Source organism: Rhinatrema bivittatum, chromosome 7 (genome assembly GCF_901001135.1).
Source record: "Rhinatrema bivittatum chromosome 7, aRhiBiv1.1, whole genome shotgun sequence".
NCBI lineage: Eukaryota > Metazoa > Chordata > Amphibia > Gymnophiona > Rhinatrematidae > Rhinatrema > Rhinatrema bivittatum.
In genome coordinates this window covers 50,696,916-50,720,225 of record NC_042621.1, presented here as the reverse complement: position 1 = coordinate 50,720,225, position 23,310 = coordinate 50,696,916, and the positions used below count along the sequence as shown (strand labels likewise).

Here is a 23,310-nt window from a genome sequence, read left to right as displayed (position 1 = left end):
GGGGTTTTTTTTACATTGAGCGTCAATCTGTTAATATGCAATTAAGACCAGCAGCTTCAAACCAGATTCTGGATCGTTAGACACAAAATGGGCAAATTCTTTGATTAACGTGAAAAGTACAAAGCATGGAACAGTTCTAAATACCACTGAAGACAGATTTTTCAAATTCAGTAGATGGACGACTACAACCAAAAATACTACCTTAATGGTTTGAAAATAAAGAAATTGAATCCACGGGTTCAAATGGAAGCTCCATAAATACATTCAGTGCAAGAAGGCAGAGAAGATCCAGTGCAAAGAGTGCAGAGTTATGCATGTGCAGGGTACAGGAATCTAAGGGAGCAGTATATGATTGGGATGGCAGGATGGAAGACATTGATTTGCACCTGGCAGGAGAGAGATCTTGGTCAAGGGGATCACATCTAAATGATCTCAGTGCATGCAAAACAGTACGACAAGGCAATGGTCAGAAACAAAAAAAGGGAAGGTAAGAATTACTGGCAAGACCTCATCTGGAGCACAGTGTAATGAACGAGCTGGTCTTTATCCCAATCCTCGGTTTGAGGCTAAAAGCCTGGAGACTGACAGAAGCATTCTGAGATCCAAAGACTACTGTGATTAAGTCATATCAGGTCTACACAGGACAAGGGAGGTTTTACCGCACGCCCCTGCCTCTCCCCAAATCTCTAGTGATAAATGTGCCCTGTGATGCAAAGAGAAGCATATTTGAGCCCAGTGGTGGGGCCTGGGTGGGCAGCTGCCCATCCAATTTGGACCCAGGCCCACCCAACTGGAACCTGAAGTGGGGCACCGGACCTGCAAGGCCACTGCGGGATCCCAATTCCGCGTGGCGAAGAGGAGGACCCAGGGCTGGCGCGCCATTCTGTGCATTTGCACGGCACACATGGGAAAGCGATCCTGCGGCCGTATGGTCCACTGATCTTCCTATTTTGGAGGGGGGAGGGAGCAGAGGTGCCGCACACAGCTTCCGCTTCCTCCCCTCCCCCCCCAGCAGGAAGATCAGTGGGCCGTACAGCCCAAAGATAGCAGGAGGCCGGTGGCAGCAGCAGAGGCCAACTGATCTTCCTGCTTGGGAGGGGGAGAAAGCGGAAGCTGTGCGCGGGCTTGAATGTTATGTGTGGGTGAGAATGGGAGCTTGAATGTGTGTATGTGTGGGTGAAAATGGGAGCTTGAATGTGTGTATGTGTGGATGAGAATGGGTGCCTGGATGTGCGTCTGTGTGTGCATAAGAATGTAAGCCTGGGGAGGGGTGAGAAAGTGAGGGTTTGTATGTGCATCTGAAGAGAATGTGAGCTTGTGTGTGTCGGGGGGAGAGCATATGAGAGTGAGAACTTGAGTGTGTGAGGGAGTCTGTGAGAGAAAGCGTGTGTGTGTGGAAGGGAAGAAGACAGTAGTTAGTAGAAGAAAGACACTGAAAAGGAATTAGGAAATGAGCGACAAAGGAAAAAATAGGAAAGAGAGACCCGGACTAACTGATTAGAAAAATACAAATATCAGACAACAAAGGTAAAAAAAAATTATTATTTTGAGATGTTAGATATGCCATCTTTGGGAATGTGCATTTCTTATATTTTTGTATTTTGCTCTTTCTTCAGTATTCCACTGTTCAGAGACTTTAGTTTCTCAGGCTTTCTATTTTGGTTTTGTCTGCATGTTTCTGTTTCTAATTTGTGGTCTCTTATTTCTATATTAGGTAAAGATCTGTCTTGGTTTTGCCTATGTGTGTGACTGAAATGCAGTATTTCTGCCAGCGTGTAGTTTCTCTGTAGTAGTTGTCCAGCTTGTTCTGTTATTCCCGTAGGGGCCTGGTGTAGTATTTGCATTGCTGCTTTTTCATAAGGTTGCTGTTTGAATCCTGAGAGTCAGTGCTATGATTGTATGGCAAGGTTCTAGATGCCTCTTTCTTTGCAAGAGTTTGTGTTACTTCACAAAATTGCAGTGGAGGGATATTTTTTGCTGAGGTGACACCAGAATTTGAAATTTTTTTTCACGTTGTAATGTGAATTGCCCTAGCTCTGCGCTGCACCTGTTCTGATGATTAATTATATTTTATTGTATTTATGAAGAGTTCTGGTTTTCTGCAAAGAAGGTTCATGAAAGAATACATTAATTTTTGTTTTATTACATGATTGGATCTGATTGTTTTCTATACTTGTGCATTTATAAACTGCAATAAATATAAAATAAATTCTGATTAATAAGGAATTTTTAATGCTGGTAAGTGCTTGAAATAATTGAGGTAAAATGTTTTAAAGTTTCACGCATGATGCATAATGGCTGTTGCAAATTACTTAGAAAGCCATTGTAGGGTGCAGTATATGGCATTATTTATCAATAAGAATACAACTAGTAGATCTCAGACCTGCATGCCTACAGCCCACCCACGTTAACCTTGTGGCCACCCAAAAATCAATTCTGGCTACGCCACTGTTTGAGCCTCAAAAGCCTTGATTAGCCAGGTTAGGGTTATTTTTGTTTCACGGCCAGACACAGGCCTAGATGCTAGCCTGCTGAAGGTTTATACGACTACCGTTTTTAATACGAACGGTTTGACTGATGGCGTTTTGACTTTTCACAGGTTGCGATGAGATTTTTCAGAGAAGTGAATTTGTGGAGGCTTAAGGTATTGTAGAAACAGAGAAAACAATAGCAGATAAAGATTGCAAGGCTTATGCAGTCTGCCTAATTTCCTTACAGCTGCAATATAATAGACCCCTGCTGACTCTTGCTTTCCCTGCACAAGCAAAGGATCCTCTGCACCAAGCCTATAATCTTTTGGCTTCTATCAGTTCCAGTGGAAGACTACGCATCCACCACTCTCTCTCTAAAGAAATATTTCCTTATGTGATTCCTGTGTCTACCTTCCCCTGTTTGCTTGCTATCTAGAACTTTCTTTTTCTGGCAATTGCTTGCTTTGGTAATTATTTCAGCTTTTGAGGTATTGAAATGTCTTTATATTCTCCTCCTCTCTTCTGTAAATCTGTTCTCCACTGCCTTTTGCTGGACCAGGGGTTAACCTGGGGCACACTGTATATACTGCTTCCACTGCATACAAATTTATCTGATGCACTGCAAACGTATCTCATGCATGTTCATTATGGGAATCCTGAAAACTACTGGCTGGGGTGTGTCTCGAGGACTGGGTTAAGAACCACTGCTCTGGACTGCCTCTCCTCTATCCATAATCCTTTTGGAGACACAGCCTCCAGAACGGTACACACGTGCCTACTTTGCCATTGACAGAACCTTGGGTCTAGTGGGCAAGCCTTCGCAGTGCATTTTTACAAAAGAACTTGGCTCTAAGGAAGCATTGGGGAGGCTTCCCCTACTGCATGGTCTACCTACTGAAAAAACGGCAGTGGCAGGGAAACCCCCGAGCCAGACTCCCCCTTTATTTCCCCACTGCCAGGAGCACCGGCGGTCTCGACTGCAGCTTAAGGCAGCACTGCTGCCAAGCTCCCGAGGCCGCCCGCAATGGCACTTAATTATTTTTCTCTCTTTGGTGCACAGATACAGCACTCTGCAGCAGTCGCTGGGATCCTCTCTCATCCGTGACCAGCAAAAGACTGTCTAGAAAGAATCACTGCAGGAGGAGGAGGAGGAGATGGCACCAGAAGTGCCACAAAGCAACTTCTCCATCCCCCCTCCCTTTTTTTTAAATTCTCTTTATTAATCAGTTACAATCTGAATTGTATATCGAGAAATACATTAATCCGCAAAAGGGGGGGGGAGGGAAAGCAACTTCCATTCTTATCCTGATTTCAATAACACTCCTCTAGCAATTGTGCTGCACAGTCCAGCAAGATGCCCCCTTTATCACAAACACTACCCAGCCTGTCACAAAAATCAAACACACGTTCACAACTATGCATTTTCCTTTAAAATGCAATCTTTAAAACACCATCCCAATACTCTGGCATTCTACCAAATTTAGGTTTGTTGCCATGCATTTTTCCCACTTGTTGAAATAAAGACAAAACTAGCCAATGCAACTGCTAATTTTGATCACCCCTTTGCAAAAATGAATTCCATCACCAGACAGACTAAATTCTATTTGTGTCTTTTAGTAAAGTGATGAGAAGTTAACAACCTAAACATATATACTTAGGAGACGGGACAGGCACACTTTCCATATGCTTTGTGGGCAAAATTTAAAAAATTTGATCATCATGCTTGTACTACTATATTTTATTTAGGCTCATATTAGCCTTCCCGATCACACTGAAAGCACCCTCCACTACAACTGATCTAACACGTCCCGTGGTAAGACACTCGAATGACAAATGACCATCGCAAAGTCGGCTTTGGTGTTCCGCATGTTTTTCCCACTACTACTTAACATTTCTATACTGCTACAGGACATACTCAATGCTGTACAAACATACAAAAAAAGTCAGTCCCTGCTCCATACAGAACAAGAGACATGGTTAAAACAAAAGAAAGTTATTCAAAACTAAAAGCATTTCCTGTGCATGGCCCTCTCGCTGCCAGCTGGCAATTACACTGGGAGCAGCTCGTGTTGTGTCTTAGGCTACAGGAACACAAGCCTGATATTTGGGTACTGGTCACAACACCATTTTGACCATCTAATCTCAAAACATCTTCGCTGCCTGGATCAGAGTGGCATTTTTAGTTAAGTTATTACACACCTCTCATTACTTTCTAGTACCTATTCAAACAGGTTCACTTTTATTAATATATACCTCTCTATTTCCGTGGCATTTAGACTTTTACAATTTATTTATTGGTTTGGAGTTTGTTGTACAGCATCTAGAGGATTATTGTTGGCCTTATAGTATTGTATTTAAAATCATGAGAGGTTTAGAACGGGTAAATGTGAATTGGTTATTTACTCCTTTGGATAATAGAAGGACTAGGGGGCACTCCGTGAAGTTAGCAATTAGCACATTTAAAACTAACCGGAGAAAATTATTTTTCCTCAATGCACAATTAAACTCTGGAATTTGTTGCCAGAGGATGTGGTTAGTGCGGTTAGTGTAGCTGCGTTTAAATAAGGTTTGGATAAGTTCTTGGAGGAGAAGTCCATTACCTGCTATTAATCAAGTTAACTTAGGAAATAGTTACTGCTATTACTGGCATCAAGAACATGGGATCTACTTAGTGTTTGGGTACTTGTCAGGTACTTGTAGCTTGGAATGGCCTCTGTTGGAAACAGGATGCTGGGCTTGATGGATCCTTGGTCTGACCCAGTATGGCAATTTCTTATGTTCTGATTGATATTCTCATAACACATAAAAGCGCAAAAGCAGTTAATTGTGTTATGGTACTGCACAAGCATGGACGTCCCATATCAGAATTTTAAAACATTTGGCCAAGACAGAGCTTCCCTTTTTATTAGATCACGAGAAATACTAACATTCGACACCCACATTACCATTGGTAATAAGATGATGGTGTCTCAGTCCAAATTTTCTGTTGTTAATTCAAATCCACCCAAAATTTCCCCCAATACTCCCCCACATCAATAATTGTTGTAAGCAATGGGAATGGTGCTCAAAGCATTTTCCATACTTCCAAGCAACATACTATGAGCTTAGCCCACATCACTTTTGTTGAGAGATATAGGGAGTTAGATAATTGAATTGGAAGAGTTTTGTATGCGTGAACAAAGAAATCACCAATCAATCAATGAATGAATATGGATCAATATATAGTGCTCAGCTTAGAGTAAGAAGTTTTAAACATGATACTGCTGTATATTTTTTTCCTTTCTTCTCTAGTTTGCTCATTAACTGGCTGAGAGAAGAACAAGGAACATCTGTTTTTCTGTCCGATAAGGTACAGTGTTTGAACTGTCTGGAGCTATGGTGTACGAGGATGTCTAACTAACCACAGCTGAGACACAAATCTCGTAGTGAGTTTTAATTTGACCAACTGGCTTTGCAAACCTAAACTAGAGCCAGAAAATGAGAATATAAGGAAAGGATAATTGTGTCTTTCAACCATCAGATACAGCGAGCGCCTATAGTCATCGCATCTTGGAGGTGGGGGTCTCCAGGTCTGCTTGTGTCCCTCAATCTCTTCACAGATACATCGACTCTCACAAGGGGACTGACTGTGAGGGAGGTATCTTTTCTTCTTTGTATAAATTTTTATCTATTATTATTATAAAACACTATTTGCTTTTTACTGATTTATGCAGTATTGCTGTGATGCTGTGTAATATTATTTACTGATTTATACTATATTTTACCTTATTTAGTAAACTGAGTTTTTGCTTTTACAAATCTGTATTGTGTGTTCTATGACATAAAATACTACCATTCAGGCCACCACTTACAACTCTTCAAATGGACTGAAATTGGCATAGCTTATTACATATCGCTGTTAGCTCCCCGATAAATATTACAAATGCGCCTAATCAGTGAGTCTTCTGATCGAACGTATACTAGTTTCCAAGCTGCCACAATATACTGAAGTATTAACTTATTCATCTTTGATGAAACCTCTGGTATAACACAACTTAAAATGAAAACTGTAGGTACTTGTTTAAATGTAACTTCTGACATTTTATAGACCAACTGAATGACCATCTCCCAGTAGGAATGAACTATAGAACATTCTAATCATCGGATAAGGAAAATTGTCCCCATTTCTTCACAACCATGCCAAGAGGCTTCTTCCACATTCGAATTTGCCTTAAATAGCTTACCAGCGATAACATTCCATCTACACAAAAGTCCATGCCACTTTCTGAGATATCAAAAAAGATTAAGTTTTGGCTTTTCTTTCAATACTGCTTGACCATTATGCTTGATCGATAACCCTTCCAAAGTCTCTCTCCTATGCTATAATATGGCTCAATTTTCCCTGACAGCAATGGTTTAGGAGCATATAAAAGTAGGGGTTGGCAACTCAAGTCCTCGAGTGCCTACAATTCCCTATAAAACTGGGAAAAGCAATCACAAATGTCATTGTTATCAACTAGGAGATTACCTCTGACAACTCATTTTTAGTGCATAAGCCTTGGAGATCATCTTCTTCTATTTCAAAACCAGCATTCTACTGGCCTTATTGCCATGTTCAAAATCAGTCTGCATAACCTTGGAAAGTTTAACATCTTTGGCATAGACTGATTGTAGCTTGCTCTTTCAGGTTCTAATCTCTTTAACGTGTTTTGAGCTGCTTGTGTTTTATGTAAATGAAGAAAGAACTTATCTTTCCCCCAAAACACACTTCCCCTCTTTTCTGTCTCTATGGATCACACTCTGCTCAGTTTATAACCTTGTGATCATCTTCAATGCCCCTCTCTCCTTCTCTCCACTCACCCAAAACACTGCATGTTATTTATTCCACTAGCACAATGACAAAATCCATCCCTTCCTTTCTTAGCATTTTACCAAAATTCTCATTCATTCTTACCACCACCTACTTAGACTAATGCAACCTGGTTTTTTTTGCAGGTATCAACATTGCTATGACCATCTAACCCCCTGAAGTCAGTAAATTGGCTCCCCATATAGTTTGAACTTCTCTTACTTGCCTATAAGCATATTCATTCTGTGGTTCCTTATTACTTATCTTTTCTCACCCTATACCCTTCCTCACAAGACTCCATTCATTAGGCAAATCAACTTTATCTGTGCCCTTCTCCTCTATCACCAACCACCAACTCCATACTATCCATCTTGCTATGTGGTATGCCTTGAACAGACTTCCTGAGTTTTTGCATCATGCTCCCTTCTCTGGCCATATTCAAATCCAGTCCAAAAATTCACTTTTTCATCTTTATCACTTATCTATAATAAATACATTCTCCTTAAACTCAATTGTCATCTATGTTTCTCTTGACTAGACTATAAGGTCCATGGAAACAGGGACTGATCCTTAAGTGTATCTATACAGCATTGCATATGTCCAATAGCACTATAGAAATGCTAAGTAGTATTAGTAATGGTTTAAGCTTTTAATCAAATACTCTATGCACAGAGTATTTGGTTACCTGCAAATGAAGACTCATTGTGCCAAAAACCTAGTAGGAGCTGGATCCAATTGAGTTTATTAAAGCCCAAAAAGCACGAAAAGAATCTGCTGAGCCAAAATAACATTCGATACCTCAAATATAATTGTTCCTAACATGTGAACAAAATGTAAACCAGAACTGCGATTATAGTAGTAGGTAAGGAAACTGGGCAGACCGGGTGGGTCCTGTGAATTTTCTCTGCCATTATACTTCTGTTTCTTTCAGGGTGCCTGATTACAGAGCACGGTACCCTAAGAGAGCCCAGCAGGCGTTTGGGAGCTGTTAGGAAGGAGAGAAAAAGATTGATATTTATATATGAAGTCTTTTTTACCTCTCAGTGCTAAAGATCACTATCCTATCATTACACAGAAGCACTACTTTCTGAATAGTGAGGTTGGGAAAGAGTCAGGAAGCAGACATTTCCACCTGCTTTTGTAAGAGGAAGCCTCTAGATCTGTAGTTCTCAAAATGGTCCTCCATGTCCATCCAGCTGGTCTGATTTTCAGGATACCCACAGTGGTTATATGCAGGAGATGCGTTTGCACACATTGCCTCCATCTCATGCATATTCATGGTAGATAGTAACTGAAAAACCGGACTGGCTGGATGGTCCTGGGAGGACCAATCCGAGAACTACTGGTTTAGCCACTTTTGCTGGCCAAGGCGCATGGAAAGGCAGTATATGCCTGAAAATAAAAGGATTCCAAAGCAATTTAACAGAGATGCGACATTAGACCCATCAATATGGGAGTGTTCACATGCCCCAGAATCTACCCAATCAGATATTCCTCACTTTGATGGAGACTTTTTTTTTTTTTTTAAGCAGTTAAAAACTGCTTTTCCCAATGGGCCAACCCAAACCTGTTGCTTAGTAGATAGACCATCAAGGTAATAATTTTGTGCATACTGCACATTGTACTAATGTACAGAGAAACAAATGGAATCATATTTTGAATGCTCAAGCCCTTTTATATTAACTGCATACATGCTTCAGCTTGTGAGACTGTTTTTATTACTCAGTACTGTACTGGCTGTTATTAAATGCGGAGTTACTAAACACTACATGGACCACCCTGATAATGAAGGCATGGAACTAAATTACATGCTTGTGCACTAACAAAAAAAAAACAAAAAAAAAAACCACGAGACAATGCTAGACATAAGCGCTTCCGGCACAGCAGTGACACAGCCTTGGCCTGAAGCTCCAAAGCACAAGACTTGTGCATCAAACTCTGCAGCTATCAATTGCTGAGGTCGTTTTGGTTCTGTTGAAATTATATATTTCATGTGATACAAGGGGCAAGGTTTCAGACAATGCTACAGATCAAAAACAGATACTCATGCTAATCACGATGGATTACTGCAAATGCTAGTGAAAAAGTCAAGATCAACATTATTTGCTGAAACTGCTGAGAACAGTTTATAGATCTTGGATGTGGGCAGACATCATACACATTCTGTTTGCCAAAACTATAGAAAGTATCTCTTTTTGGAGGCAACACACACATCCTGGGTGGAAAGTTATGCTGATTTTGTCCAGAGTGCATGCTACGTGACCTATGATTGTCAGGGATGACACCAACTGTAACCATCAGAAATGCTGCTGAAAAGATATAAGTAGGGCTTCTGATTTTGGGTGTTTAGAAATTGTAAATTTAGGTGATTATTTTCTAGGTAATTAGGGGTTCTTTGGAGGGTATCAAAATCAGTGTTCATTGGCATTTTCATAGTGCAGGTACGGGTTGGGTATCTTTTCCAGTTGAATCAAATACGGACAATTGTGCAGCTGAGGAGCAGTTAGCATAGAAAAGGCACAAAATCAAATCAGAGGATCCAGGGTAGGAAAAGAAGAGCTGAGAGAGTACTAGGGAGAAGTGTTTTCCAGTGTTTATCTAACAAAACATCTTTTATCAGGGTTTTTATTGTGGTTTATGGGTTAAAAAAAACAAAACAAAAAAACTTAACTAAACTAAAATGAAAAGCCCTAAGTATAAGACATGAAAGAAGCCCAGGGAACATTAGAGTCAACGTCATCGGTATCCTGAAGCAAGAACGGGTGCAGACTGATCATCCGACCTCTCCACTCATCTGCAAGTAAGTCCTATTGTATTGCTTGCGAGGATAAGTAGCAACAGAGCCTGGTTACCTATTTACAAGTTTTAAAAATCCCCAGTGAAAGCAAAATATCTAAATTTTTGTATACTCATATCCTATAATCAGATTAGTGTTGTAATTCGTAGTCCTTATAATAAAATATTTGCCTATTTGGATGGCATTTTGGTCTCCAAGATGAATTTGGTTTCATTTGCAAGTCTGATTGCATACTTTGACATGGTTATCACCCTTACAGCTAACTCCCCTCGCAGAACTAGTAACCATGTGTTATTTCACCTGTACAGCCTGAGACGGGGTTTTAACCCTTCCCCTTAAGCACTGTACATTGCTCCTGATCACCTTCAGTCTTCCTCTTAACATACATAAACATGTAGATACTAGAGATACACAGAACACAGCAATACTTCTAGTATATATTGGTGCAGGTAAGTTAAAGGTTAAAATGTTCTTTCCACAAAAAGTGCTTGCAATTAACATCGGAGCACAAAGATGCTAAGGGGTGGATTTTAAGAGGCCTGTGCGCGTAAATCCCGGGGTTCACGCACGCGGCTGGGCCTTGTGCACACCGCGCGAATATTCAAAGGGGCCCAGCCGCGCGCGTGAACCCTGGAACGCGCACAAGTGCCGGGCCATTAGCCGCTGTCCCGGGGAAGTGCGCGCCGGCGACTGACCAGCGGCGCATAAATTACTTCTGCTTCAGAGGAGCAGTTAAGTAATAAAATTTAAAAAAATAAATTAAAAAAATCAGGCAAGGTAGGTTAGGGAAGTTCCCTCCCAGTCCGCTCCTTAATTGGAGCGGAATGGGAGGGAATTGGAGGGAAGGCCGGATTGCATCGCCGTGCGGAAATTGCAAAGGTTCGCCCCCCCCCTTGCGAACACGGATTATAAAATCCAGCGTACGTGCACGCGGCCACCCGATTTTATAAGACGCACGCGCCAGCAAGTGAGTGTTATAAAACCGGCGCGTCCGTGCACGCGCGCCAGGAACCGGACGCATATGGATGCGCACGCACACGTTATAAAATCTTCCCCTAAGTGAAAGTCTCTCTCTCTCTTTACAGATCGCCACAATACCCATCACTAAAAGATCAGAAGGGGATATTTGTCCGTTAAGGACACACAGTGAGGAATAACTGAACCCGATTCATCACTCTAACCACTGGGGCAAGCTATTTTGTCATACAATATGCTAAGAATCCTATCTGTGCACACCAGCAATCAAAAAAAGGACAGCGAACAAAGCGTGACAGAAAGCCCTTTCTTCCAAACTAATTTGGTGACTCGTGGGTGGATCACACTTTAACAGCCGTTTTGTTTCTTAAATACTGTGATCACAAGCTAGAGATTTTTTTCCATGTCCTGAGTAAGCAGTATATATATATGTGTGTGTGTGTATATATCTATGATGATCTCAGCTTCTAAGCGTAGGCTGGGGAGAACTGGCTTGTCAACTCCTTCATCCAGTCATGTCACATTTTTCCCTTGCTTCACCAGTTCACTGAGGAACCTATAACCCATCCCTAAACCAATGCTTGTATTGCATCATGAGGGCTCGTCATAATGTTACAAAAATAATAACTGAGCAGGCAGTATTTTGGGACGATTACTTCAAAAAACATGGTTAGCCGGAGTAAAAAAAAAAACAAAAAAACCCAAAAAAAACCCAACAGCCCCCAAAACGATCCAGACAATAACCTAAATGAGCCAAAAGGCACATCCAGAAACCAAAAAGTAGGGGACTGTGCCTGCTTCAGTCCTGCCCGCTCTTTGTTTCAGTGAGAGCATCGCTCAGATTCTGCACATGGGTGTGAAACCTTACAAAAAAAAAAAAAAAAACCTGGCATGCACAGCTGTCTGGAATTGTTGCTGTATTCGAATCAGAGTATACATTTATAACACACATCTTCAAAAAGCCTAATCCTCTACTTCGGGTCATGCAAACACAAAAAAAATGTCTTGTGGTACAGTGGTAGCAAAATAGTTTTAACTACAGTGCTTGGCATGCGCATAGTTGCAACTTGTGCAGTTGTTTCGGATGAGAAATACCTAGGTGGTAGGCCGTACGTCAGACAATGAGAGCACGGATGTTACTAACGGCAGAAAGAAATGCCCCACAGCTATCACTTGCAGCACAGCACTGTTCATCCGAAGACTGACCGGAAACGCTCATTATCTGGAAAAAAATCATGGTCCCTGGGCCGTGATTATCTGGAAGTCAATTGGCTTCCATTATTAAAAAAAAACAAACCATCTGAAAATCGATTGGCTTCCTAGCAGGAAAAAACTCTTGCGATCCGAAATTCTTTCAGCAGAAAAACTCCCACATCTGGAATTGCCTTGGTCCCGACCATTCCACGTAAGTGGCGCCGTACGACGTTATTTTGTCCTCTATATGCAGAACATCCAAGTCAATTTTAGGGGGGGGGGAGGGGAGGGGGAAAACCTGTCCTTGCTTTTACCTTGCAATGAAATGTAAGATAAAAGCCTTGGAACACGAATAATAAAATGTGAAGAACCTCCCTATCCCCTGCCAGCAACAACTAAGGAAAAAGTACAGCAAAGAGAAAGAAAGAGAAACAACAAACACAGCCAACCACTTGTTTTGCCTTGCAGCATCCTAAAATAAATCTTTTGCCCAATGATTTCAATTTTCTGCAACTTTTAGAAAAACAAAAATTAAATTCTTCAGGTAAAAAAAAAAAAAAAATTTTGCCCAGGAGAACTTCAACAGAAAGCAAGGTTGGACTCTTTTACCCAGAAATGCTACGTTTTAAGAACTGGGTCAAAAGTCACACAACGCTTTCTGCTGAAGTTCTCATTGGCACAGTTTAGCTGAGCAATTTTATTTATTTATTTTTTCAGAAAAATCGATGTTTGGGCCAAAGACACATAACTTCAGAACTGTGCATGCTTAGTGACTTGCAAGCTTTTTGCGCCTTTTTTTTTTTTTTTTTTTGAAAGAAGAAGATATCAGCGCAAAACACCTACTGTGCACGAACGTCTCCCCGTCTGTCTGATGCTGCAGCGGTGTATCCGCAATACGATACGGTGGCAGTTCAGTGAAAGGTACGGGATTTATCCAAAATATGGTTCAGACTGGTCCAGTTTTGGTACCAACTGAACCCCAGATTTTCCACCATGTTACTCTCCGTGCAAAACTCGTTCCAGTTGCTTTGGCTATTAATTTGCCCATCTCCTGATCTTATAAACTGGCATTTCAGGGGTTATTTCCCCCCAAAGAACACATTTCAATGCTCTTTCCTTTAATTCAAAATCACAACCCTAGGTTTAAACATCAGACATGCTATCACACCAGTTTTTTGCTGCTCTCATTAAAAGGAACTAGGAGTTTGGCACTGCTGCTAGGACTGTCATCACAATTAATTATTCTTTTGCATATTTTAAATATAAAATGCAGGATGAATTCAAGGGAAAATTGAGAACCTAAGCAGAGAATGCTTTAGGATCGTGCATGAAGTTCCTGAAACATAAGGAACATTTTCTGGGATCTGCAATCTCTGTGGAAACGACCGGATTTAAGGAATGGTAAAGCCCAAAAGGAAGCACAAGCGAACTGCAGAAGCCACACAGCCCAGCACGTAAACTTTCTGTCAGGTCGACACACCACTGCTAGAATACCCAGAAGCTGCCTGGTCTGGCTCCTGTCAAGTCCTCAACTTTGAGGACGCAGAATAAAGCCAGCCTCTGCCCAGGACAGCGCTAAAAAGATATTCCTGTATTTATGGACTGTGTGTCAATTTGTCTTTCCACCATCCCTACAGTTCTGCGAGTTTGCTCTCCCTCCCACAGACTCTTGCTTTGGTAAACATGTGTTTCACTGCAAATCTGTGCTTACTAAGCAATCAGACTAGAATTCCCTGCTGAACGTACTTGTAAAATATTGACTAGGGTTAAGTAATCCTCACTAACTGCATTAATTAGCATGTATGATAAATTATTACATGCAATATTTATGCACCACTTTGAACTAATATGTAGATGCAAATAAAATATACCAGTTCTGTTGCCTGTAAGAGCGTGTGGCCATTCCTTTGGCTCAGTCCTATTCTATACACTTGAACTGAGGATCCTAGGTGGTTAAAATGCTGCTACAGCTTTTTCCCCAAATGACTTTTACCTGCCCCACTAAGCAACTGCAAGTTCCTCAGAGAGCTTTCTCCATAAATCATCTCCACTGGAAGCAGGCAATACTGCTTCCCCAAAGAGAACACATTTAAGATTTTCTCAACAGGTGTTTCAAAAACTGTACAAATTAAAACGAGCAAAATAAAAAAGAAACACCCAATAGTACTGTTTTTCCATTTTTTTTTTAATGGAATTTAGACATAAAGCTACCAAGCTGGGGTTTTGGGTTTGTTTTTTTTTTTAAAGCCTTTCTCCAGAATCTTTGAAGGCAACTACAAATGGCAGAGAACAGAGTAAGTACCTGCCTAGTATGATAACAGGGAGGTCTTACCTGGAATCGGGGTACTTTGTGAGAGTCGCCAGGCTGCTGGTGTACATGTGTCCTCCTACATCGATATGCACTGGCGCATTGGATTTGGTGAGCTGAGCTGGGAGAGGAATTCCTTGAGCCGCCAGGGGAGAAACAGGGGATCGGGTCAGAGAGAGACGGGACATGCTTCTCCCCTCCTGCAGATGGAAGAGGAAAAAAAAAACAGAACAGTTCCTCTCACATGCAGTGGTGAATTACCTTCACTTCCAGCCTGATCACAGATCTAATCAGATCTTTCCTTGCATCTGCCTGATCACATATTCGGCTAACAAATTATTGCCACTGCTGTAATTAAGTGTATTTGCATCATTTTCTTTAAACTACCAGAGGGTAAGAGAAAGATGCTTATTAGCAATAAGAAAATCAAGAAAAAAAAATTTTTTTTTCCAAGGTGTCAGCCTCAAGGGGCATAAAACAAACTGCAAAATTCTAATTAAAGGTCGCGGGCTTATGTGTTAGATGTGAAATATCCCCTGACAAACGAATAACTAATTTGTGAATTGGGATTCAGGGGTTTTTGCAAGTTTGTCTCAATAACGAGACACCTCTAAATTAGTGACTTCCTCAGTTCCTGAGGCGTTTAGCTTATACATGTAGTAAATTTCTCATCAAATTAAGAGCATTTTTTAGGGTTGTTTTTTTTTTTTTTTAAATAACTGCAAACAAAATTGTTTCTGGCTGGTTAAATCTTAATGCTTTAAATGTTAGATAAAGGGAGACTTTGGAGCCTTCCTTGTGTGAAGGCTCCCAGTGCCGGAACGAGCACTTAGGGCCATTAAAAGAGCCACATACTTGCCATGGCTAATAAGATCCGGCACGCTGAATCCTGAGCAGCACGTACTTTCACGATTTTAAAGAACCAGCATTTTATTTATGGAAAATAAATGAATTCATAGGATTTATACCTGCATACTTCACTTCTCAATTCAAAAGTTCTGCTCCTTCTGACACAAGAAGGCCTGGCAGCTTTCACAATGACCTTTGGTTAGACACGGGTGACTTACAGAAGAAAGAAGAAACACAAAAAAAAAAATCCGGAGCAAAAAAATAAATAAATAAAAAAATACAAATGTTCAGCTTTTGAGAGAAAGGAATGGCAGCCAATGCTTTCAATAAGATCACAACAGGCACTTGCCTACAAGACATGGCAACTATAGGAAATAAAAGAAAGCCACTACAATCCCTCCTCGCCTTTGTAAATTGTTGACTTTTTTTGTCCCCTTCATGTCTGTCCCCTCCACCCCCCCTCTTTTCCAGGGGGCAGCATATGCAAAACATTACAATTACAAAACAGTTCTCAAACTAATCTAATTGTTCCTGGTATTCTGTGCATCGGTCATGCCACCATTCCTCCGCTTGCTTCCTGACATCATACTGTACCACAAAAGGAAAAAAAAAAAAATTAACTTCCCGCCGGTGCTGGCCAGGTTTCCTGGAGATTCAGAGCTCTCTCGCTTTCGTGTACACTTTTTTTTGCAGACTGAAGACTTGCCAAACCAGTTGCTGATCTTGTGGCTAAACTCTTACAAACATTCCCTCCTCCTCTCCCCAATATGCATGAAGTAGAAACTGATCAAATATAAACTGAATCTGGATAGGCAGCCCGAGCTCTCGAGAATCATTTAGACCATATGTTCTATGAGACAGAAGTCTATCGTTCCCGCAGGAGCCCCCAAGGCCTTTGCCCCCCTCGTGGACTAGTATCCAGATTTACCAGGGACCAAAATTTGCGCCTGGCTGGATTATGATGCTTGTTCTCTCTCTCTCTCTCTCTCTCCAGTTAAGCTTGATTAGTACTTGCTTTACTGAAAGCAATGCTGTCCTTACCAGAAGCAAAGATGCTGCTACCTTCCTGACAAATCAAGCTCTATGAAAGAATACTGCTGCTTTTAAAAGTCAACTGAACAGAACAGATATTTTAAGGGCAGTGCTGTCCTAACCATTATTGCCACTCACCCCCCCTTGTTTTGTATTTACACTGCACAACACCACTGACCTATGTCAAGTGTTGCCTTCGCCCGTGTGTGTGTGTGAATAGACCTGCACCCCCCCACATCAGGGATGTACATCTAATCATACAAATAATGTACATCTAATCATACAAATAATCAAACAAATCATCCAAGTTGTGTTATTTTCCCTGTTTTATTGTAACTGCTACTTTTTCGTTCAGCACCTGTTTATGTTCTTATTATATTTCCCTTTGTCACACCTTGTTAAATTGTAAACCGGCATGATGCGATTCCCATGGCAAATGCCGGTATAGAAAGACTCTAAATAAATAAATAAATACATACATACATAAATAAATATTTCAGGACACCTTTTACAGCCGATTTAACGAGTAATGGCAGCCTTAAGAGTTGTTGAGGCCCCCACCTTAGAAGCTCTGTTTTGATGACCTATATGCAAATCGGCCATTTTCAATTCCAGGTTGCTCTGGTCCATGAAACTGCAGTGAAAGTATCTTAATAGAATTTATTGGCAATACAAACCTTTAGTGTTGTGGGCCCTTTCCTTCCCAAACGCGAGACCCTCCTCCCCCCCCCCCCCCGGGGAGGGAGGGGGGGGCCATTCGCCCAGTTAGCACAAACCCAAGGCTACCCACGGGTTTAAACCCACATTACAAATCTAATGGCAAGGTCTTTGAAACCAGTCTTCTGCTGCTAGCATTGCCGAGTGCTGGAGGTAAAATATTTAGAAAATACCTCCTTTCTGCCCCCCCCCCCCCCCCCAAAAAAAAGTTTCATAAACTTGCGTAAATGCCTGGTAAGGGGGATTCATGGCACCGTTTGGGAATTTAGCAAAGGAGTATGTGTACATCTTAATCACTCATGGAAAAGATTAATATTGTAAATGTTTTTCCCTATTTTATGATATGTGTGAGTGTAATAAGGTAAGGATGTTAATTTGCAAATAAGGCAATGCAGAAGTTTAAAAAAAAAAAAAAAGTACAGCGTTCAGATGTTCAAACTACTCTGAGCTGAACTTTCCAGGGATTTCACACTAAGGTACAGAAGAAGTCAGGATATTAACAAAGGTAGGCCGCTGCTTAAATAAAGCCTCAACTCTTTTTTTTTTTTTCCTCCAGCACAAACACAAAATGTCTGCTGGCATGCAAAGTTAATTTGCTGCATGCATTCTGTAAAGAAAAAAAAAAACGACAATTAAGCTTCATTTGATTAGTCTGTTCTATGTAAAATAATCCCTGTCTAATTGCACACAAAGAATCAAGAAGCCCCACCAGTAACACAAGCAATAACCCTTCACTGCTCAGTAGCACAAGAACCCACTACAGGCAAAAATCAATACAGCCTGATCCCTAAATGATCTGAATATTTAGGGGTTTTTCTTCCATCGCCCCCAACCACCCTACCCAAAAAAAAAATGTACATCAAGATCTTTGGAAGCTAGCGTCTCTCTTTATGCCTTTGGAAGCTAAGTACAGCCTGTAAAACTATTTGCCCATGTAAAGTGAAATAATCAGAATGCCATGCTCATTTACACACAAAATGATTTTGTGTCCTATTGTGCTCACAGTTGTTCATCTCTCTAGGGGTGATTAAACTAGCAAGGCTGCTACAGCTTGAGATCATTTCACTGAATGGTTTCTCCATGAAGTTGCCTCTTTTGCTAAGCTGTTATTTTAACCATAAAAGGTAAACAGAAGGCAGTTGTAAGAGCTCCATTCAGCTCCATGCCCGGGGCTAGATGCCTAGGGCAGAGAATGCTGAAAGACAGCAGAATTTTCCAGGGTGTTGCCTTTCTTGCTCTGAAGCTTTACATGAATACTGTTCATTTAATGCACACACTCGAGCTGATACATTTCTGATTCTGCTAAAAAGAAGAAGAAAAAAAAGGACTTCAAAAGTGTAAGAACTTTGGGGCGGATGAAGCTTTCCCACCTCTGCGCATAGCTGGAGGCCATAGTAACCGATCCTGCTGTTGATGGGGAAAATACAGTAAAAATAAAGCACAGAGCAGAGACAGACAGATAGGGGACTTGCAGAGGTGAAAGGTTGCAGTACAGAAATATGAGGCGGTCTGGGAGGGATAATAGGGAGGAAAAAAAGAAACAAAGAGGGTACTTTTAAGGGAGAGCCAAAGTTAAATCAGGAAACTCAAAGACTACAGATGGGAAGCGGCTTAATTGGGAGATAAAGACGCTTTTGTTTATAAAGTTTTATTGTTGTTAAGATAAAAACAAACAATTGAAACTAATACTGCTATTCCCAACGTACAAGTTTGCTTCCTCCATGCCTATTTTAAGCGTCCTCCTGTGAAAGCTTCATCTGCCTGCCTGGGATGCCAGCTAGCCATGCCCAAGGCAAGAGTCCATTCAGACCGGCGGCAACCTCTGCTCCTTCCCTCCTTGAGATCGCCGTGAAGAGGTTTTGTGAGGCTGATTTCTAGTTTCTAAGATCAGGGAGATCGCAAACACTTTTTTTCAGAGTCCGTCCCACCCCAGCCAAAACACTTCAGGGCCAGGGACCTTGAATCAGGCAAGAACTTCAACTTGTAAACATCAGGGCGGTGCAATCGGCGGCGATGTCAGATCAAGGGGGTTTGCCGGTCACCTTGGTCTCGGTTAGTCTAAGCGCTCAGACTGCACGTTTTCAGGGTACGAGCGGATCGGGGGGGGCGGGGGGGGGGGAATCGAAAGCAGCTCGGAGGAGTTAAAAAAAAATAAACAAACCCCCCCCAGAACCCGGCTCCCCAGCCACACTTGCACGCCCTGCAGAAAGCACAGCCGGACGCGTGCGGCAACTTTCTTCCAGGACGACACCGGACGTTTATCGCAGATGGGACGAAGCCGGAAACTTTTTTTTTTTTTTTATTAATAAAGCAGCGAACTCCCGATCCTTAGAGATGTCATTGCAAACGCTGGGACCCGCCGCCACCCCCGCCTTCCTTCCCCCTCTCGTGGCTACCGAAACTTTCAGAAACCGTGGCCCACCAGGGCCTCCTCCTCCCCCGCACTAAAACTTCGGTTTTGCTTTCCGGGGGGGGAACCTACTCGCACAACATGGCGTCCCCCTGACTTGTTCTTCCCAGTACGGGAGAGGGATGCCCGCGACTCGGGAGCCAGCCCGGGTATCCCTGTGGCCAGCCGTGGCGAGGAGGGGGTCATGGGGGACGGGAGGGAAGGTGGAGTCCGCCGCCGTGCATTGCAAACCGCAGTCACCCGCGCCCGGAGAGAGGCTTGAAGTCTCCCAACTCCCGCCTCCCAAGGGGCCTGGACTAGTTCTCCCGCCCCCCCGCCATAGACAAAAAAAAATGAAGTAAAATAAACAAAACAAAAAAAAAAACCACCATCCCCACGCACATCTCCAACATGCGGCCCGGTGCGCTGTCACGGCCGGCTTTTCTCTCCCAGCGTTAAATACCCTCCAACTAGCCACCAGCAAGCTCTCTCCCCTCCCTCTACCATCTCAAAAGAAAAAAAAATAATAATGAGCCATCCAAAGTCTGGGCCACCTTCACTAAGTCAAATTCAACTTAAGAGCCTACTCCGTGCACGGCGCCGTCTGGCACCCGAGACCACCAAAGCAAAATGGGACTCCCTGGCCACTGGCTCCCTCTCCCCCCTGGAGCCAGGTCACCGCAGGGCCACATCCGGGCGGCGGGGAAAAGCAGAAGGACGACGACCAGCGACGAAATAAAAACCAAGCAGCAAGAAAGGTTCGGCTTTCGCGGACAGGTGGGTACAAACTCCGGCGACATAATCATAACAGAAGGGGTGAGGATGGTGGAGGAGAGAATGGATACTGTAGCTTTAAAAAAAAAAAAAAAAAAAAAAAGCAGCCCCATTTCTGCCAAACGCAGATCAGACTCGGGAGTAGAGACAGTGCCCCCCTCCTCCCCTAAAAAGAAAAAAAAAAGAGAGAGAGGAGAGAGCTGGGCGCTGTCCCGGGTGCAGGAAGCGGAGAGCCCCGGCCGCCTCCTTCCCTCCCTCCTTACCTTGTACATAGGGAGATTCTCGCCCCCTGCGCCTTCTTTCTCCTCCTCCTCTGCCGCCGCTGCTTCTCGCTCTGCCCCTGCTCCACGCCGCCCGCTGCGAGCTGCTTGAGGGAGGGGGGGGAAGAGAGGGAGATGGTGCTGGTGGGTTTTCTTTTTTTTTATTTTGCCTTTGGGGGTTTTGTATTTTATTTTTTTCTAAACGCTTTTCTTCTTCTTTGTAGGTAAAAATGAAACTGCCGAGGCGGTTGTGAGAAGAGAAGAAAGGCAATAAGCCGTCTCTAAATAAAGAGGGAAAGGAGAGGGAGCGCGAGAGAGAGAGAGAGAGGGCGAGCGAGAATTCTTGCTTAAGGCTTTCCAAACGCCTCTAGGGCAAGGATTATGCTACAATTAGCTCAGCCCTGCTCGCGCCCTAGCTAATTTTGCGATGAAAATTTTGCTAACCCGTCCCCACCCCTCTCTCTTTTTTTCCCCCTTTCTCGTTCTTTCTTTTCTTTGTAATTTTTTATTTTTAGCCAAGAGAAAAGACGAGCGTTCTACTTTCTCTCTCCCCCTCCTCTTTACTGATTTATTATTTTTTCACTCCCCTTTCTCCAAAAACTGTTTATAACGGTTTAAAAGCTCGTTTCGTTTGCTGGGGGGGATAACGGTTTAATATTGTCGAATATCAGGCCGCTGTCACGTCGTTCAATAGACTTTACTAAAGAAGAAGCAAAAAGAGAGGGGAAGGAAGGGAAAAAAAAAAGCAAGCAGATTTTAATCATTGTCATTTCGTCTGATGTAATATTTCCCTAGGCATTTTCAACTAGGCATAAATTTTCAGTTCTCGAATAAGTAACACAGGGCACGTTTCTCACATGGCTCTGACTTATATATTACAATGATGGCAGAGCACTGTTAACTTGTTGATAAACTGGAGGAAGTTTTACCAAAAAAAACAAACTGCGGATGTGGGAAATGTGTGTGTGTGTGTGTGTATGTATATATATATAATGTAATCCGGGATAGTTGCTTTCTCTTATCTCTGTATACCCCCACTTTTGCTAACGTCTGGCGCTTGCAAGGCCAAATTTCCTGTAGGCCATTAAAAGCAAATGACGTCTATCGCCATGCATTCTGCTATTGCAAAAAAAAAAAGCGCCCTCGCAGCTCGCCCGCGGCAAAACGCGCCATTTCAATTATAGCACACGGCTAGATGGAGATGTCTGCCATGGAGATTTCCCATTGCAGACAAGCACTTCAGGGGATTTTTTTTCCCCTTCCTTTTTTTTTTTTTTTTTTTTACGGAGAAGGCGAGGATTGGGAAAAGAAAAGTTGTACTAGAACACAAGCAAACCCCTAAAAAAATAAACTTTAAACAACGTTTTATTGGACAGTGATTTTTTTTTTTTTAAGATCTGGATAGTATTTTCTAAAAAAAATGTTGGTGATGCCAGATCTCGCTGCATGGCTCGGGCAGCGCTTTTGGCCCCTCTTTTGACGGTGCACAGTGCTTTTTGGCAAAGGGTTGTTGTTTGTTTGTTTTTTTTTATTTAGAAGGCGGGGGGGGGGGGGGGGGGCTTCCATAGTGATGCTGTTAATTATCATCCTAGCAAAAAATAGAAAAGTCAGACTTAGTGGCGCTTGACTTTTAGATCTTTAGCGCCTACTGCCGGGAAACCACTGGGAGTGCAGCTAAGCCTTGCCATTTTTTTTCGTTCGCTGAAGGTCAAGGCACTTAATGGTTCAGGAAGGGGTGGAAAGAAAACTTGTTGCGATTTCTCTGATGGAGTTCGTCGTTTGGGCTTTCATGCGCATTACTTTGGTGACTTGCAGGCGGCGCATGAAGTATCTCTGCGGATTTACAGCGCCAGTCGGCCACAAAAAGGAGAGAAGCCCCTGGGGTGTGGAAATGTTTTTTATAGCAATAAACAAATCTCTCTAAAAGTTTTGTTTTGTTGTTTTTTTTTACTGGAAACTAAAGGAAAAGGGGTACATTTTTCTCATTAAAGTGACATCCCTGCAGTTAGTTCAATTACTTGATGCACGCAGAAGATGTTGTAAATTTAAAGATTTAAATAGCTTACAAAGATGCCGCAGGCTCCATCAGTTAATTTCCTTAATTTATGGATAGCACGGCTTCTGCAACGAAAAGAGGAATGAGAACTAGGTCAGCTGAGGAATTTGCATCTCTTGCACAGTCTAAAATGTTTTAGGGTTTTATTTTTTTTTCCTCTTGATCGGTTTTAAGAGCCCTAGTGTTTTGCTCCGTTTCACTTTTGACCTTATTTAACCGAGGAGGTGGGGGGGAGTTCACAGACGGCGGTGCCTTTCATTAATTGTTGTGGAAGGGAGAAGAAAGCAAAACTTTCAGTCGAGGTTTGAGAGGAAGCCCTGGACTTGATCAGGGCCTCGGACCAAGAAACCGCACCCCGGCGGGAAAGAGTTGTGCACGCCCCTCCCTGGCGTCATTTCCTGTCCAGCCCCTTCTGCTCTGCAGGTACAACTTGAGTGCTGGGTCGCCTCATATGGGGACGACGCGTAATACATTAAACACGTGGCCATGAACTGCATTAAAAAAGTTGAGTTAAACTCCGCCCCCTCCCTCCAACATTAGCTCACACCTTATTATTTTTATTTGTGAGCAGAGCAGAAGCATTATGATAATAGCAGTAAACAGGATCGAGGAAGGGGTTGTTTTATTGTTGCCAAAGACATTATGGGCTTGTTTGTTCCA

At 42.4% G+C, this 23,310-nt stretch overlaps 1 protein-coding gene across 5 annotated transcripts in view; it reads right to left on the bottom strand.

Annotated features, from left to right (window-relative positions):
• Positions 1-22,995, bottom strand: part of KCTD15 (potassium channel tetramerization domain containing 15) — a 131,181-nt gene extending 108,186 nt beyond the window's left edge. Inside the window, exons 1-5 of one of the 5 annotated variants that reach the window (XM_029608356.1) lie at positions 22,858-22,995; positions 22,661-22,715; positions 20,598-21,294; positions 15,542-15,635; positions 14,598-14,773 (exon numbers count right to left, since the gene is read on the bottom strand). In XM_029608356.1, coding sequence (XP_029464216.1) covers positions 14,598-14,773; positions 15,542-15,547 — 182 coding nt within the window. In that variant the 5' untranslated portion in view covers positions 15,548-15,635; positions 20,598-21,294; positions 22,661-22,715; positions 22,858-22,995. Of the gene's footprint in view, positions 1-14,597; positions 14,774-15,541; positions 15,636-18,877; positions 19,224-20,597; positions 21,876-22,660; positions 22,716-22,857 lie in introns of those variants that run through there. The other 4 variants (XM_029608354.1, XM_029608357.1, XM_029608355.1 and 1 more) reach the window with 4 other exon arrangements.
• Between the last annotated feature and the right edge of the window lie 315 nt (positions 22,996-23,310).